General features: G+C 34.1%; 9 protein-coding genes and 1 pseudogene across 10 annotated transcripts, besides 2 other annotated features; 4 read left to right on the top strand and 6 right to left on the bottom strand.

Moving 5' to 3' along the window:
- Window positions 1-11,513: part of a mobile genetic element that runs on past the window's edge.
- On the bottom strand, window positions 4,465-4,885 carry TVAGG3_0777100 (annotated as a pseudogene). The gene has a single exon. A coding segment is annotated over exon 1 (421 nt).
- Window positions 4,949-5,485, top strand: TVAGG3_0777090 (protein of unknown function, DUF4106 family; the record flags this gene model as incomplete). Its single annotated transcript, XM_051246177.1, has 1 exon — window positions 4,949-5,485. One exon carries the CDS (start codon window positions 4,949-4,951, stop codon window positions 5,483-5,485), a length of 537 nt encoding a protein of 178 aa, XP_051081652.1.
- Window positions 6,334-7,283, top strand: TVAGG3_0777080 (uncharacterized protein; the record flags this gene model as incomplete). Its single annotated transcript, XM_051246176.1, has 1 exon — window positions 6,334-7,283. A coding segment is annotated over one exon (950 nt), but the record flags the coding sequence as incomplete, so codon positions are not given.
- On the top strand, window positions 7,603-8,187 carry TVAGG3_0777070 (His-Me finger endonucleases family; the record flags this gene model as incomplete). Its single annotated transcript, XM_051246175.1, has 1 exon — window positions 7,603-8,187. The coding sequence occupies one exon, from the start codon at window positions 7,603-7,605 to the stop codon at window positions 8,185-8,187; it is 585 nt and encodes a 194-aa protein (XP_051081650.1).
- On the top strand, window positions 8,229-8,648 carry TVAGG3_0777060 (protein of unknown function, DUF4108 family; the record flags this gene model as incomplete). Its single annotated transcript, XM_051246174.1, has 1 exon — window positions 8,229-8,648. The coding sequence occupies one exon, from the start codon at window positions 8,229-8,231 to the stop codon at window positions 8,646-8,648; it is 420 nt and encodes a 139-aa protein (XP_051081649.1).
- TVAGG3_0777050 (KilA, N-terminal/APSES-type HTH, DNA-binding family) lies at window positions 10,064-10,848 on the bottom strand (the record flags this gene model as incomplete). Its single annotated transcript, XM_051246173.1, has 1 exon — window positions 10,064-10,848. A coding segment is annotated over one exon (785 nt), but the record flags the coding sequence as incomplete, so codon positions are not given.
- On the bottom strand, window positions 11,091-11,513 carry TVAGG3_0777040 (KilA, N-terminal/APSES-type HTH, DNA-binding family; the record flags this gene model as incomplete). The annotated part of the gene is made up of 1 exon (XM_051246172.1): window positions 11,091-11,513. The coding sequence occupies one exon, from the start codon at window positions 11,511-11,513 to the stop codon at window positions 11,091-11,093; it is 423 nt and encodes a 140-aa protein (XP_051081647.1).
- A 134-nt stretch (window positions 11,514-11,647) lies between these two features.
- On the bottom strand, window positions 11,648-11,800 carry TVAGG3_0777020 (uncharacterized protein; the record flags this gene model as incomplete). Its single annotated transcript, XM_051246171.1, has 1 exon — window positions 11,648-11,800. The coding sequence occupies one exon, from the start codon at window positions 11,798-11,800 to the stop codon at window positions 11,648-11,650; it is 153 nt and encodes a 50-aa protein (XP_051081646.1).
- A 734-nt stretch (window positions 11,801-12,534) lies between these two features.
- Window positions 12,535-14,238: part of a mobile genetic element that runs on past the window's edge.
- TVAGG3_0777010 (uncharacterized protein) lies at window positions 13,205-13,441 on the bottom strand (the record flags this gene model as incomplete). Its single annotated transcript, XM_051246170.1, has 1 exon — window positions 13,205-13,441. The coding sequence occupies one exon, from the start codon at window positions 13,439-13,441 to the stop codon at window positions 13,205-13,207; it is 237 nt and encodes a 78-aa protein (XP_051081645.1).
- Window positions 13,490-13,720, bottom strand: TVAGG3_0777000 (kinase C-related family; the record flags this gene model as incomplete). The annotated part of the gene is made up of 1 exon (XM_051246169.1): window positions 13,490-13,720. The coding sequence occupies one exon, from the start codon at window positions 13,718-13,720 to the stop codon at window positions 13,490-13,492; it is 231 nt and encodes a 76-aa protein (XP_051081644.1).

Here is a 14,238-nt window from a genome sequence, read left to right as displayed (position 1 = left end):
TAAGCCAGTTTTGCTCCTAAAGAGGAAGCAGAACATTGACATTGACCCAGAAATGTCTCTAAAAATAAAATTTTTATTTTTACATGTCAATATCTCCCCTTCTCGATAACTGGTTCACGTTCTCCTTCTTCCTTCTTCTACTTCACTTTCTTTCTTTCTTCTTTCTTTTGGTGGAGTTATGTCAAATTTCTCAGAACCATATTCTTGTTAAAAAGTTCTTTGTCCTTTAATAAGCTCTTCTATTCTTTTCTATTTCATCTTCAAAACAGCGCATGTGTCTTCTTTGCATTCTAAGAATTTTGTTGGACTTCATCTCTCCAAGCAGGCGTTCATCTCTGTCAACAAGTCTGTCATTGACAAACTTAAAGACTGCTCTGCCTAATGTTTTATCGTTCTTTACATATTCCAGAAACAGAATCTTTAGAAACAAATTCACCTTCTTGTTTACACTATGTAAGATTTTAGGTCGACAAGATGTTTTGCTGTCGAAAAGCTTGTCTCGAATATAGATAGCGAAATCGCTAGACATTTTCTAAAAGATAAAATTTTTAATTTTTCTAAAAATATCGTTAGAAAAAAAGTTTGCTGACATGACAAAGAAATTTGAGAATGTTTTAAACAGAACAAGAGGAAGTTAGAAAATGCTCAGATAAAACCCATACATGACAAGTTCTTATTTGCTCAGAATGGTTATAACAGGTCTAATTGCACCCCTGGTCGGGTAAGACTTTCACTCTATCTTAAAATGCTGCACAACAACAAGAACTAGATGAGAAGAACCCATTCTTATGAGTTAGTTTCTATTTGTAGTACTCTGTGCAATTTGACCAACCGTAAAATTCGTTCAAAGATATTATATAAGAAGTCTAAGTTAGTATGTATAAAAAGACTCTGAGTTTGTTAGATTGATAAAGAAGTACCAAAGAAGAGTTTGAAGTATAATGCTATAAGATGAGATATAATACAATTCTAAGTCTTAAAGACCCAAACTGAGGAAAAATGCAGAGAATATAGAGAAGAATACACTTCAGAAACAAAACAGAAAGAGATAGAATACATTTCGAAGAAATTGCAATCTTACGATTGGAAACTTACCCTCATAGATGTTTCTTATCTTAGATGACTTTGCATCTCATCCTTTGTTAAAGAATAGAAAACAAGATATGTGTCGAATTCTTTAAGAAGCTCGACTTTAACATTCTCAGTTGTCATCTTGTGTACAGACAGCAAAGAGTTTATCTAATAAGAGATGTTAAAAGAATACTCTTACATCGATATATACCTTTTCCCCGGATTGTCCGAAGACGATTTCATGGAACTTATGAAAGAGTCCATGGCAGTAAGTTTGACAGACTATGAACTATGGGAGAAGTACAAAGTACATACAAGACCCTCATACTTCTTTACAGAATTCATATCTACGCAAACAAAGCTTCAAATTGTAAAAAAGTCAGCGTTAAAAAATAAAGAGTTCATTTACTCTGCTTTTTGAAGTTTCAAATACTCTTGTTATTTTTTCTTTCATAGCAAGTGTAAGTCTTCTCTTGAAGGTAAGTATTGTACAACCTTTAATATCATAGTGTGTTTGAAGTAACAGTATCTTGAACTATTTGTTTCACATCTTCATTCGGTGTCATTGAAATCGGTAAGTTTTTACGATAGAACCAATTTCTGTACATTTGTTAATCTTAGCAAGGTCGTAAAAGCTTTTGTTGTTTCTTCTGACTAAATGCAAACATAACCAATCTCGTACTTCTTCATTTCTCCATTCTCTTCAGTATAAATCATCTAACTTATATCTTTTCCTTTCCTTTTTTACCGAACGTGGTATTCTTTCTGTATTTTTTGTCTTTTTGATTCAAGCTTGTTCTCTAGCTCTTCACGTTCTTTGTCTATGAATTTCATCTAACATCATGAAAATATAACAAGCATAGCGAGGTGAAGCCCACATTGCAACAGCATTTACAGAAGTCTATAACATAATATCCTCTCAAACCTTGGCAATTTTTCACGATTTTCGTACGGAATCTCGCCGGCCTTTTCTACGGTCGAAACATATTTGAGGAAATTCTTCTAAAAGTTCTTTTGTCTGTTGGTTTTCAAACCAGAATTACGTGCTTGCTTTGCTAGACGAAGAGCATTCAAATATACTTTGCATTGGTACATATCGTCTTTGACCGAACGAATGAGACGTACATGTTTGTTATACTGTATGTACTCATATTCTTCATTTATAGGCTTCATGACGATAACTAGTTTGTTGTTCTCTGTTGTTGACATATCTGTCCTTTACATTACAAATAAAAAAAATAAATAAAAATAAAACTAACTTTATTTTCTGTCTTAGGAAACTCAATGAAATTTTGTGCTAATTCAATAAAAATATATATTTGAGTAGAATGAGTAGAATCTACCTCCTTTCTACCCTCTTTTGGCACCCCAAGTTTATTTTTATATTAAACTTTCACATGGGTAAACGTTATTTTTAAATTTTCGTGAAAAACTCAACGGTTTACACCATGCCCTTAAAGAAAAATATATAAAGTTTCATCTAAGCATCATGAAAATAACAAGCTATAGCGAAAGGTGAAGCCACATTTGCAACTGCATTTACAAGAAGTCTATTGTACATACCAACCTCTAAAAACCCATGCTTTGGCAAATTTTTTACGAGTTTCATACAGTGTTTGGGACCCGATGGGAAGTCGGGGCTCGCTTTTATCTTCACTGTTTTCAGAAAAAAGTATGTCTCGCTGTGCTTCGCTCAAAAGTTCCCTTGTAGTTGCGTTGTTTATCATAAAACAATCCCGATCCCTGATCCCAACCTGTTTACCGGCATATTGAGAGCAAACACCCACACAATGCTAGTTCAAAAATACTTTGCATTTGGATACATACTCCTCTTTCACTGCAACGACATATAAAGACGAAGTTGTTTGATTTAACTGAACCCACTCAAGTATTCATTCACTCATATAGCTCTTCATGGCAACCAAACTATAAATGCTCTATCTTCTCTACTGATGCCAAATTAGAACATATCTGTCACTTACATCACACACAAATTACAAAAAATAAAAAAAAAATAAAAATAACTAATTTATCTATATCTTACAATATCCTTAAGAGAAATATCACTGAAACAAATTACAAAGCGAGAATCAACCCCCCGGTAGAAAAGCAGAGTTTAGAAAAGACGAAGAATATAGATAACTCAACTAATCCTCACACAACCAACTATAATCATTTATTAACTGAAATTCACAGCACAAACATAACAAATTAAAAAGCTCATTGCAACAAAATAGTAAAGTGTTTAGTCTTAGTCAATAATTCTCCGGTGCTGGGCTGTCGGTTCAATTCTCGGCTCCTCGCCCGCACCCAGACATAATATCAGAACGAGGAAAACGTCAGCCCACTCCTACTTATCCTGCCTCGGAAGACAGGACTATTTCCTGTTGCGCACAGGAAAGGGAACTCGGAAAATAATGTCGAGACAGGAAGCGACTCACGAGAAACAATGTAACGCGCAAGGAAAAAAATCGGAATGTCGCGAAGGAAAACTTATTCTGTCGGAAGGAAAACTTTTCTAATTCGACCTAAAAAGTCTTCAGTTCGAAACTATTTGAGATGGTTTACGGACGAACAAACAGGAAATTTTTTTTCCAGTCTGTCGGGAAATTTTTTCCATTGTCAGGAAATTTTTTTCCCAGTTGTCGCGGAAATTTTTTTTCTTGTTGAAGGGAAGGGACTTGGAATGTCGGATGGAAAGGACTCGTGCAATTCACCAGAGATTGTTGACAGGAACAATGTTACCTTATTAGAGCTCCCTGCAGCCCCCAATAAATTTTTTTATTTTTTACTTTTTTTGAAGTTCCAAGCGTAAAAATAACGCTTATACATGTATTTTCAGCAATCAGACTTCAGTCAAATACATTTTAATAGCTTTCTAACCTATCTCAATTCTTACTTCAAAACGTTTCTTTACCTTTATGGGAGCACCATACATTTTCTCAAACTGTCTTCAAGTTAGATTCTGTTTCCTGGCGCTCTCATATCGGTTAACGAACACAAGCCTTAACTCTATTGACGTGTACTGTGCATATCTTTGAGTCTATTATTATATGTTCTTCCTATCTTATCATCTCTTTGTATTACAGTCACTTCGGTTGTCCTGAACGATGTAAAGTAAGCCTTCACGGCAACGTTCTGAAGTCGAACGAACCAATATGTTATTGAGTTTATATCCACCATATGTGAAAGTATGGACTCATACAGGAGGTCAAAAAACTCAATATACAAATGGAGACCGTTCAAACTTTTGGCTTGGCATTCCATTTGCTGACTCAGAAGACTTTATGGGTGGTATTTCAACTGTTGGTACAGTTCAAATACAATATACTGGTGACAGAGACGGTCCAGATGAACTAAAAGCAAAGAAGTTTACAAAACCAATAGCACTTTTCACGGAAGATGCTCTTTTGAAGATTCGTTCGATGAAACCTGCTGGGGCTCCTCAGATTGGCATAACGACAGCTTCCATCGAGCAGATTTTTGGCAGCAGGTCAGTAAGTTGTTCTTGAACTGACTTCTCTCCGTCAAATATTGACAGTACGCCAGTTTTGACATAAAATTGTATTATAAACTTACCTTTAGAAATATCTGTAAGTTTTGTTGTTATATTTTTGTCTGCTTCAAGAACTTTCACCATTTCAGTTATACCAACTCTCTCTGCTTTATGAAAATATTTTGGTTCAGCAAAGACTGCTATTCTATAACATTTTCCATTGTTTGTGTAAAGAACTATTCTGTCAATGTATTTGTATTGTTTGTGTGTGTAAACTTTGTTCTGCTTCAATTCAATAAGATATCCGAATACGTCCATCTTTTTATTCTAAGTAAAATGTCATTTCCGAAAAATAGAAGCGTAAGTGTTTCAAAAGGTTTAATGGCGGTGGCAGATGTGAAGTTAAATTCACCAACTCAAACAAACAGTCAAAGTGTTGTTGTCAATGTCAAAGAAAGAGATGTTGAAGTGGGGAAACCATACGAGGACGAAGATGGTATAACAATAGTTCCTGTAAAAGAACAACCAACATACCCTGAAGTTAGCAGAGACTTAAGTTCTGTTGCAGATATTCGAAACGACTACCAACAACTTAAAGACAAACTTAAAACTCAGGAGAAGATTTGTCAGGCTTTAGGTATAATGTTAAACTTGGTCGAACACAACCCTGTAAAAGTGAACTCATATGTCATCGCACCTCATGAAGTTTTGAAAGAACTATTGAAACTTTTGACAGAGGCAGACGATATAAACATCAAAGAAATAGAACCCGACATTGCTTGCTGTGGTGTTGCATATAATGTCATTGACAAGATATACGTTATGAAAGGAGGTGAAACGTTGAACTTAAAATATAGTTTCCCAGACGTCATAAAAATATTTGACGACCACAACATTTCATTAAAATTTATTTGCTAAGTAAATGGCAGAAGACACAATGGTTTATACTATTACGACTAAAAACCCTGAGTCATATAATTCTATAACAACAAACTTACAAAGTCCTCAAGGACGATATTGTAAACTAACTTTAAACACAATGACGACTAAAGCCTGTTTTGCTCTTTTGACACCAGAAGATTTTATTGTTGTGAATGGTAAAAAATACTCCTTTGAAGATACTTACTCAGATATACCACCAACAGGTTTTGTTGACTTATTTAATACTTTAAGGACGGATGTAACATGTGCTGCAACTAGAGCAGGTTTCATTATGTTTGGATGTCCGACTGAGTTTACTATAAACAATATGAGCTATAATACAAAACTTATATCTGGTTTTTACTACCAACAGTTTCCTATAACAGGAAAAGGTGTCATACAAGGAATGTCTATTCCATTGACATTAAGCACACCTATTTTATATATTGTTTCAAACTTAGGTTCAAAGTGCTATTCGAATGTCGACAGAAACTACTATGACCAAAAGATACTTATGCGTATAAACAACACTTTCTCTGCTGGTTTGCCTATTGTTCATTCGAATGCAGAGTTTTCAGCTTTAGTAAACTCAAACACTTTAGCAAACATAAACTTAACCTTAGTTGACGCAAACTTTGTTCCTGTAAAACTTTTATGTCCTATGTATTTGTCAATGACGGCAGAAAGTTTCGAATTGGAAGATGCAACTGGTGAAAGTATTGTATTACAAGAACAACTTCAACAACAAATAGCTCAAGAACAACAAATGCAACAAATGCAACAAATGCAACAAATGCAACAAATAGCTCAAGAATAAAAAAAATATTTTTTTTATTTTTATAAAAATGTACAGAATAGATGTTTCAGATTTTTATGACTTCCAAGCCTTCAGAAATATGTGTCCATTTCGAGACTATAACAAAGCAGTCGAGAATTTGAAACGTTTAGTCATTTATGTCGACTCTGCCCCAGAATGTTATGTTATGAAAGAATGGGATGTTGTCTTTAACAAACCAAGAGCAACAATAGTTTCAGAACAAGAATGTAGACAGAAACTTAAGAAAATAAAAGTCGTACAAGTTGGCATGAAGATGTTAGATGCTTGGGATATCTTATTGTCAAAGTTAGAAGATTTTTCAGTTCGAGGTATAAAGTTCTATACACCTTCTCCAAACTTCTATTCTATCTTCACTGGATATAAATACGAACAAGTAGAATGGAAAGAAAATATTATAGAAGCTTGGTTAGACCATGTCAAAGAAATTATATGCAATGGAAACGAAAGAGTCTATGAGTATATCTTATGTTGGTTTGCAAACATCTTACAACATCCAAGTGCTAAAAATGAAACTGCTCTCATTATAATTGGAAAACAAGGAACAGGTAAGAACACATTCTTTACAGATATCTTATGCAAACTGTTAGAGGGCTATTCGAACCCGAATATGACAAACTTAGAAAATATCTGTGGCAAGTTTAACTCTTCAATAGAGAATATGAAACTTATAGTATGTAACGAACTTCAAAGTATAGATACAACAAAAGTTTTAAACTCAGATGCTTTGAAGAGTCTTATAACAGACAAAGTTGGAGTTGTTGAAAGAAAATATAAAGACCAAAGAGTTTGTGAAAATGTTGTAAATTTCATTATGGTTTCAAACAATGCTGTTCCGATGAAGTTAGAAAGTTCTGACAGAAGATATGTAGTTGTCAGAACGTCAGATTCTCATATGCAAGATACAGAATATTTTGACGACTTAGCAGAAACTTTGACATCTGACTTTTACAACCACTTGTTCTCATATTTCATGACATTAGATATTTCTAAGTTCAATCCAAGACAAATTCCACATACCGAAGAGAGACAAACATTGTTAGAAGCAAACAAGAGTGTATATGAACTGTTCATAGATGAAACTGACTTTGTGTCATTAGATGAAAGGTCATTGTACGATTCGTATAAACAATATTGTCAAGAATATGGTTATATGGCAGCGTCTAAACGTACATTCTTGGCAAATGTCAAAAGTCTTTTAGACGTACAGAATGGTGTATATACAAAGAAAATTTTTTCTGAGTAAATTTAAAAAAAATATTTTTTTATTTTATTTGAAATGTACGCTGAGTTTGTTGGAAAAGACCGTTGGGAAACTTGTTTGTTAGATGAGAAATATGAAATTCACTGTTGTGAGTCATTTGAAGTCAGAAACAAAAAGACAAAAAGAGTTTTAAGCGGATGGGAGGGAAATAACGGATATGCTAGGATGAGGATTGGTGGAAAACACTATTTTAAACATGTTGTCATTGCAACTCATTTTATACCGAACCCTAACAATCTACCTTTTGTAGACCATATAAACCATATAAGAAACGACAATAGACTTGAAAATTTACGTTGGGTTACTCGTTCTGAAAACAATAAGAACAAAAGCAAATTTAGAGATATTGTATTCGAATTTGTCGACGAACTAGAAGATGAAACAATTGAAATTACAGACTATGGCAAGCATACGTTGGAGTTTTACTACTATAGCGAAGAACAAGACTCTTTCTACTTTTATACCGGCGTAAACTATAGGAAATTACAAGTATATTTTACTAAGGAAGGCTATGCTTATGTAAACACTAGAGATACAGATGGAAAATGCGTTCAAATACTTCTTAACAAATTCAAGAAGCTATATGGCATACCATTTTAAAACGTTTTTAAAAAAAAATATTTTTTTATCCGATAGAAAAGATGGCAAAATTCATCTCAGTAAATAAGTACATGACAGAAGTCAAAGATAAGTTAGCTCCATTCGCATATTTGAATGTTTACTTCTACCATTTTGAAAAGTCTTCATTTGACAAAGTTTGGAACATCGAACCAGTTAAGTTTGCTATTGTGACTAAAAATGGTGCGAAATTTGAAGACTTAGACATAGAAGGTTTGTTAGCAGTCAAAGAAAGTTTTGACAGAAGGTTCTCAAAACTCGAAGAAGGTAAAGCATACAAACTTGTTATACCTTATGAACCAAAGAAAGCAGACGACTATGAATATTATGAGTCTAAGATAGTTGAAGTTCAAGGTAAATTGGGTAAAAAGATTTTAGAGTCTAAGCCAGTGTTTGCTCCTAAAGAGGAAGAGAACATTGACATTGACCCAGAAATGTTCTAAAAATAAAATTTTATTTTTACATGTCATATCTCCCCTTCTCTGGAACTGGTTCAGGTTCTTTCTTCTCTTCTACTTTTTTCTCTTTCTTTCCTTTCTTCTTCTTTTCTGGTGGAGTTATGTCAAATTTCTCAGAACCATATTTTTGTAAAAGTTCTTTGTCCTTTAATAGCTCTTCTATTCTGTTTTCTATTTCATCTTCAAGAACAGCGCATGTGTCTTCTTTGCATTCTAAGAATTTTTGTTGGACTTCATCTCTCCAAGAGGCGTCATCTCTGTCAACAAGTCTGTCATTGACAAACTTAAAGACTGCTCTGCCTAATGTTTTATGGTTCTTGTCATATTCCCAGAAACAGAACTTTAGAACAAATTCACCTTTCTTGTTTACACTATGTAAGATTTTATGGTCGACAGATGTTTTGCTGTCGAAAAGCTTGTCTCGAATATAGATAGCGAAATCGCTAGACATTTTCTAAAAGATAAAAATTTTAATTTTTCTAAAAATATGTTAGAAAAAAAGTTTGCTGACATTGACAAGAAATTTGAGAATGTTTTAAACAAGAACAAGAGGAAGTTAGAAAATGCTCAGATAAAACCCATACATGACAAGTTCTTATTTGCTCAGAATGGTATAACAGGTCTAATTGCACCGCCTGGGTCGGGTAAGACTTTCACTTATCTTAAAATGGCTGCACAACAACAAGAACTAGATGAGAAGAACCCATTCTATGAGTTAGTTGTTATTTGTAGTACTTCTGGTCAATTTGACCAAACCGTAAATTCGTTCAAAGATATTATAAAGAAGTCTAAGTTAGTATGTATAAAAGACTCTGAGTTGTTAGATTGGATAAAGAAGTACCAAAGAAGAGTTTTGAAGTATAATGCTATAAATGAGTATATAAATTCTAAGTTTAAAGACCCAAATGAGGAAATGCAGAGAATATTAGAGAAGAAACACTTCAGAAACAAACAGAAAGAGATAGAATACATTTCGAAGAAATTGCAATCTTACGATTGGAAGACTTACCCTCATAGATGTCTTCTTATCTTAGATGACTTTGCATCTCATCCTTTGTTAAAGAATAGAGAACAAGATATGTGTCGAATTCTTAAGAAGCTCAGACACTTTAACATCTCAGTTGTCATTTGTGTACAGACAGCAAAGAGTTTAAGTAAGGATGTTAAAAGAATACTTACTGACATTATACTTTTCCCCGGATTGTCCGAAGACGATTTCATGGAACTTATGAAAGAGTCCATGGCAGGTAAGTTTGACAGACATGAACTATGGGAGAAGTACAAAGTCATACAAGACCCTCATACTTCTTTCAGAATTCATATCTACGCAAACAAAGTTCAAATTGTAAAAAGTCAAGCGTAAAAATAAAGAGTTCATTTACTCTGCTTGTTTGAAGTTGTCAAAATACTCTGTTATTTTTTCTTTCAGTAGCGGTAAGTCTTCTTTGAAGGTAAGTATTGTACAACCTTTAATATCATAGTGTGTTTGAGGTAAAGTATCTTGAACTATTTGTTTCACATCTTCATTCGGTGTCATTGAAATCGGTAAGTTTTCACGATAGAACCAATTTCTGTCAGATTTGTAAATCTTAGCAAGGTCGTAAAAGCTTTTGTTGTTTCTTCTGACTAAATGCAACATAACCATATCTCTGTCTTCTTCATTTTCCATCTCTTCAGTATAAATCATATACTTATAGTTCTTTTCCTTTCCTTTTGGTACCGAACGTGGTATTCTTTTCTGTATGTTTTTGTCTTTTGCTTCAAGCTTGTTCTCTAGCTCTTCACGTTCTTGTCTATGAATTTCATCTAACATCATGAAAATATAACAAGCATAGCGAGGTGAAGCCCACATTGCAACAGCATTTACAAGAAGTCTATGTACATAATATCCTCTCAAACCGTTTGGCAATTTTTCACGATTTTCGTACGGAATCTCGACCGGCTGTTTTCTACCGGTCGCAAACATATGAGGAAATTCTTCTAAAAGTTCTTTTGTCTGTTGGTTTTCAAACCAATGACGTGCTTGCTTTGTAGAACGAAGAGCATTCAAAATACTTTGCATTTGGTACATATCGTCTTTGACCGAACGAATGAGACGTAACTGTTTGTTATACTGTATGTACTCATATTCTTCATTTATAGCTTCATGGACTATAACTGTTGTTGTGTTCTCTGTTGTTGACATATCTGTCTTTACATACAAAATAAAAAAATAAATAAAAATAAAACTAACTTTATTTTTTCTGTCTTAAGGAAACTCATGATTTTTGTGCTGAATTCAATAAAAATATAATTTAGGGTAGAAGGTTAGATCTAACCTCCTTTCTACCCTCTTTTCTACCCCAGTTATTTTATAAACGTTTCACATGGTAAACGTTATTTTTTAAATTTTGTGAAAACTCAACGGTTTGACACATGCCCTAAAAATTATAGTTCATCTAACATCATGAAAATATAACAAGCATAGCGAGGTGAAGCCCACATTGCAACTGCATTTACAAGAAGTCTATGTACATACCAACCTCTCAAACCATTTGGCAAATTTTTACGATTTTCATAGAGTTTTGGCGACCCCGATGGAAGTCGGGCTCGCTGTTCTTCACTGTTTTCAGAAAAAAGTATGTCTCGCTGTGCTTCGCTCAAAAGTTCTTGTGTGCTTTGGTTTTTGAACCAATCGTCTGTATGTTTGGTATCTGGAGCAAAACATGCTGTCAAAATACTTTGCATTTGGTACATATCGTCTTTGACTGAACGAATGAGACGGAGTTGTTTGTTAAACTGAACCCACTCATATTCTTCACTTATAGCTTCATGGACTATAACTGTTGTTGTGTTCTCTGATGTTGACATATCTGTCCTTACATACAAAATAAAAAAATAAAAAAAAATAAAACTAACTTTATTTTTTCTATCTTAAGGAAATTCATGAAAATTCAAGAGGGTAGAAAAGAGGGTAGAAAAGAGGTTAGATCTAACCTTCTACCCTAAACATTATTTTTACTGAATTCAGCAACAAAATTCAAATTGTAAAAAGTCAAGCTTGAAAAATGTAAGTGTTTAGTCTTAGTCTGTTGTGGTGCTGGGGCTGTCGGTTCTTCTGGCTTTGGAAGACATTCAGGAAGAGGAACGTCAGCCATCCGTTTGTGTCCTGTCGGAAGGAAGGACTTTTCCTGTTGGAAGGAAGGACTCGGAATGTCGGAAGGAAGGACTCGGAATGTCGGAAGGAAAAACTCGGAATGTCGGAAGGAAAAACTTTTTCTGTCGGAAGGAAAAACTTTTTCTGAAGTTCGACCAAAAAGTTCTCAATTTTCGAAAATTTGAATGGTTTACGGACGAACAACAGGAAATTTTTTTCCAGTTGTCGGGAAATTTTTTTCCAGTTGTCAGGAAATTTTTTTCCAGTTGTCGGGAAATTTTTTTCTTGTTGGAAGGAAGGACTTGGAATGTCGGATGGAAGGACTCGGAATACCAGAAGGATTTGACAAGACAATTTACCTTATAGAGCTACCTGAGCCATCTGAAGTCAAGCGTAAAAATAAACGCTTTACATGTATTTTTCAGCAACTTCGTCAAATAATTTTATAGCTTTACCTATCTCATCTACTTCAAACGTTTCTTTACCTTTTATGGGAGCACCATACATTTTCTCAAACTTTTCAAGTAGTTCTGTTTCTGCAGCTCTCATATCGTTAACGAACACAACCTTAACTCTATTGACTGTACTGTCATATCTTTGAGTTATATTATATGTTCTTCCTATCTTATATCTCTTTGTATTGAAGTCCTTCGGTTTCTGAACGATGTAAAGTAAGCCTTCACTGCAACGTTCTGAGTCGAACGAACCATATGTTATGAAGTTATATCCAACAACAGTTAGTATACAAGTCTTGGGTATGGTGGCACTGCGTTCCACCTTACCCAATACTTGTGAATTTGACACTTTACAAAACCGTTAACGTATATTTTACAACATGAACGCAAAAACTAATTTAACCTTAAATATTTACAAAGCCGCCAACCACTTCACTAACGAACTCACTAATGTAAAAAATAAACGTTCTCACTATCGTTCTCACTAACGACTTCACTAATGTTCTCATAAATTTTCCTCAATATCTTCATCATCAGTGTTAACCCTATTGTAGTCATACTTGAAGCCATAAACTTTCTCTAACTTCTTAACGTACAATTTACATAACTTACCTTCGTCATCGTATGGTTTAATGATATAACTATTTCTATCTTTATAAACAGTCAATGAAAAGTCAACTGGTCTCGGATGTATTTGAAAGAACATGTTATGCTCAGGAAGGAAGAATAAATGTTTAAATGTATGTTTGTTATATGTTTTGATTTGTATGAGTTGCTTTTGTTCTGTCATTACATCCAAATAAAATAAAAATAAAATAAAAATAAACTTAAAAATTAATGATATCACCACCCGCACACGTATGAAAACATAGCACAAAAATAAATTTAGGGTAGAAGGTTAGATCTAACCCGATATCTAACCTCTTTTCTAACCTGTTGAATTCATTGCTTTATAACTCTCTTCCTTTCTCCAACTCTTCTAACTTCTTCTTAAGTTCAGCAATGTTGTCCTCATGAAGTTTAATCTTTCTCAAAATTCCTTCTCTATCTAATGGTTGCTTTATCTTTCTAAACTGAACTCTACCATCCTTCATAGTATGAACGTAAAAACCTTCTGGAATAATTCCTGATTTAATGTATTCTACCAAAAACTTTTGTTTCATTGCTTCAGTGACTTTAGTCGTCATTTCAATCAAATAAAAATGTTCAAATAAAATAAAAATAACGTTATTTTTTCAGTAAGGAAACGCAGGAGTTTTACGATTTATTTGAGGCGTAGGTTCTGGTTTAAATGTTGGAGTCGGTTTAGGAGTTGACTTTTGAACAGGAGTTTGTACTTCCATAGGTTCAGGAGTCATTGAAGGTTTTGCTTGTGAAGGCGTTGGTTTTGACGAAGGTGTTGGAGTTTGTTTAACTTCAGCTACTTCAGTATTATTTATAACATTTGCTTTATTTCTTTTCAACATCATAACTGCTCCTGCTGTAGCTAGCAAACCTAGTGGGAGACCATATCTTATATAAGGACTTGACCAAATGCTATTTTTGACAGGAGCTGGTGGAACACCTAACCTTGGTGAGACTGCTCTTTGCCATTGTGCAGCTCGTAAGAAATATTCAATAGGTGCTCCATAATCGTTTGGTAAAGTTTGTTTCATAGATGGTGAAGGTTCACGAGAGCTTGATGAAGAACTCATTTATAAGCTTTAAAAATAAACGTTCATCCTTTATTCCTCACTGTCGTCCGTGCTAAGTTATAGTCGTCAAGTCTTATTATTGGTATGCCTGACTGTCTTACTTGTATTGCAAAGCAACAATCCCTCATAAATCCAATAAGTGGCTTTGGTACATTTTCAGTTGCTAGTTCAATAGGTCCTTTAACAGACAATTTGTATGTTATTGGAGCAGTAGATGTTTGACCTTGCTGGAAGCAAAAGTCCACTTCTGTTGGAAAACCACATAAGAAATGTGTGTTGTCATAGCTATC

This window comes from Trichomonas vaginalis, chromosome VI (assembly GCF_026262505.1).
Source record: "Trichomonas vaginalis G3 chromosome VI, whole genome shotgun sequence".
Classification (NCBI taxonomy): Eukaryota; Parabasalia; order Trichomonadida; family Trichomonadidae; genus Trichomonas; species Trichomonas vaginalis.
This window is presented reverse-complemented; position numbering and strand designations above follow the sequence as displayed.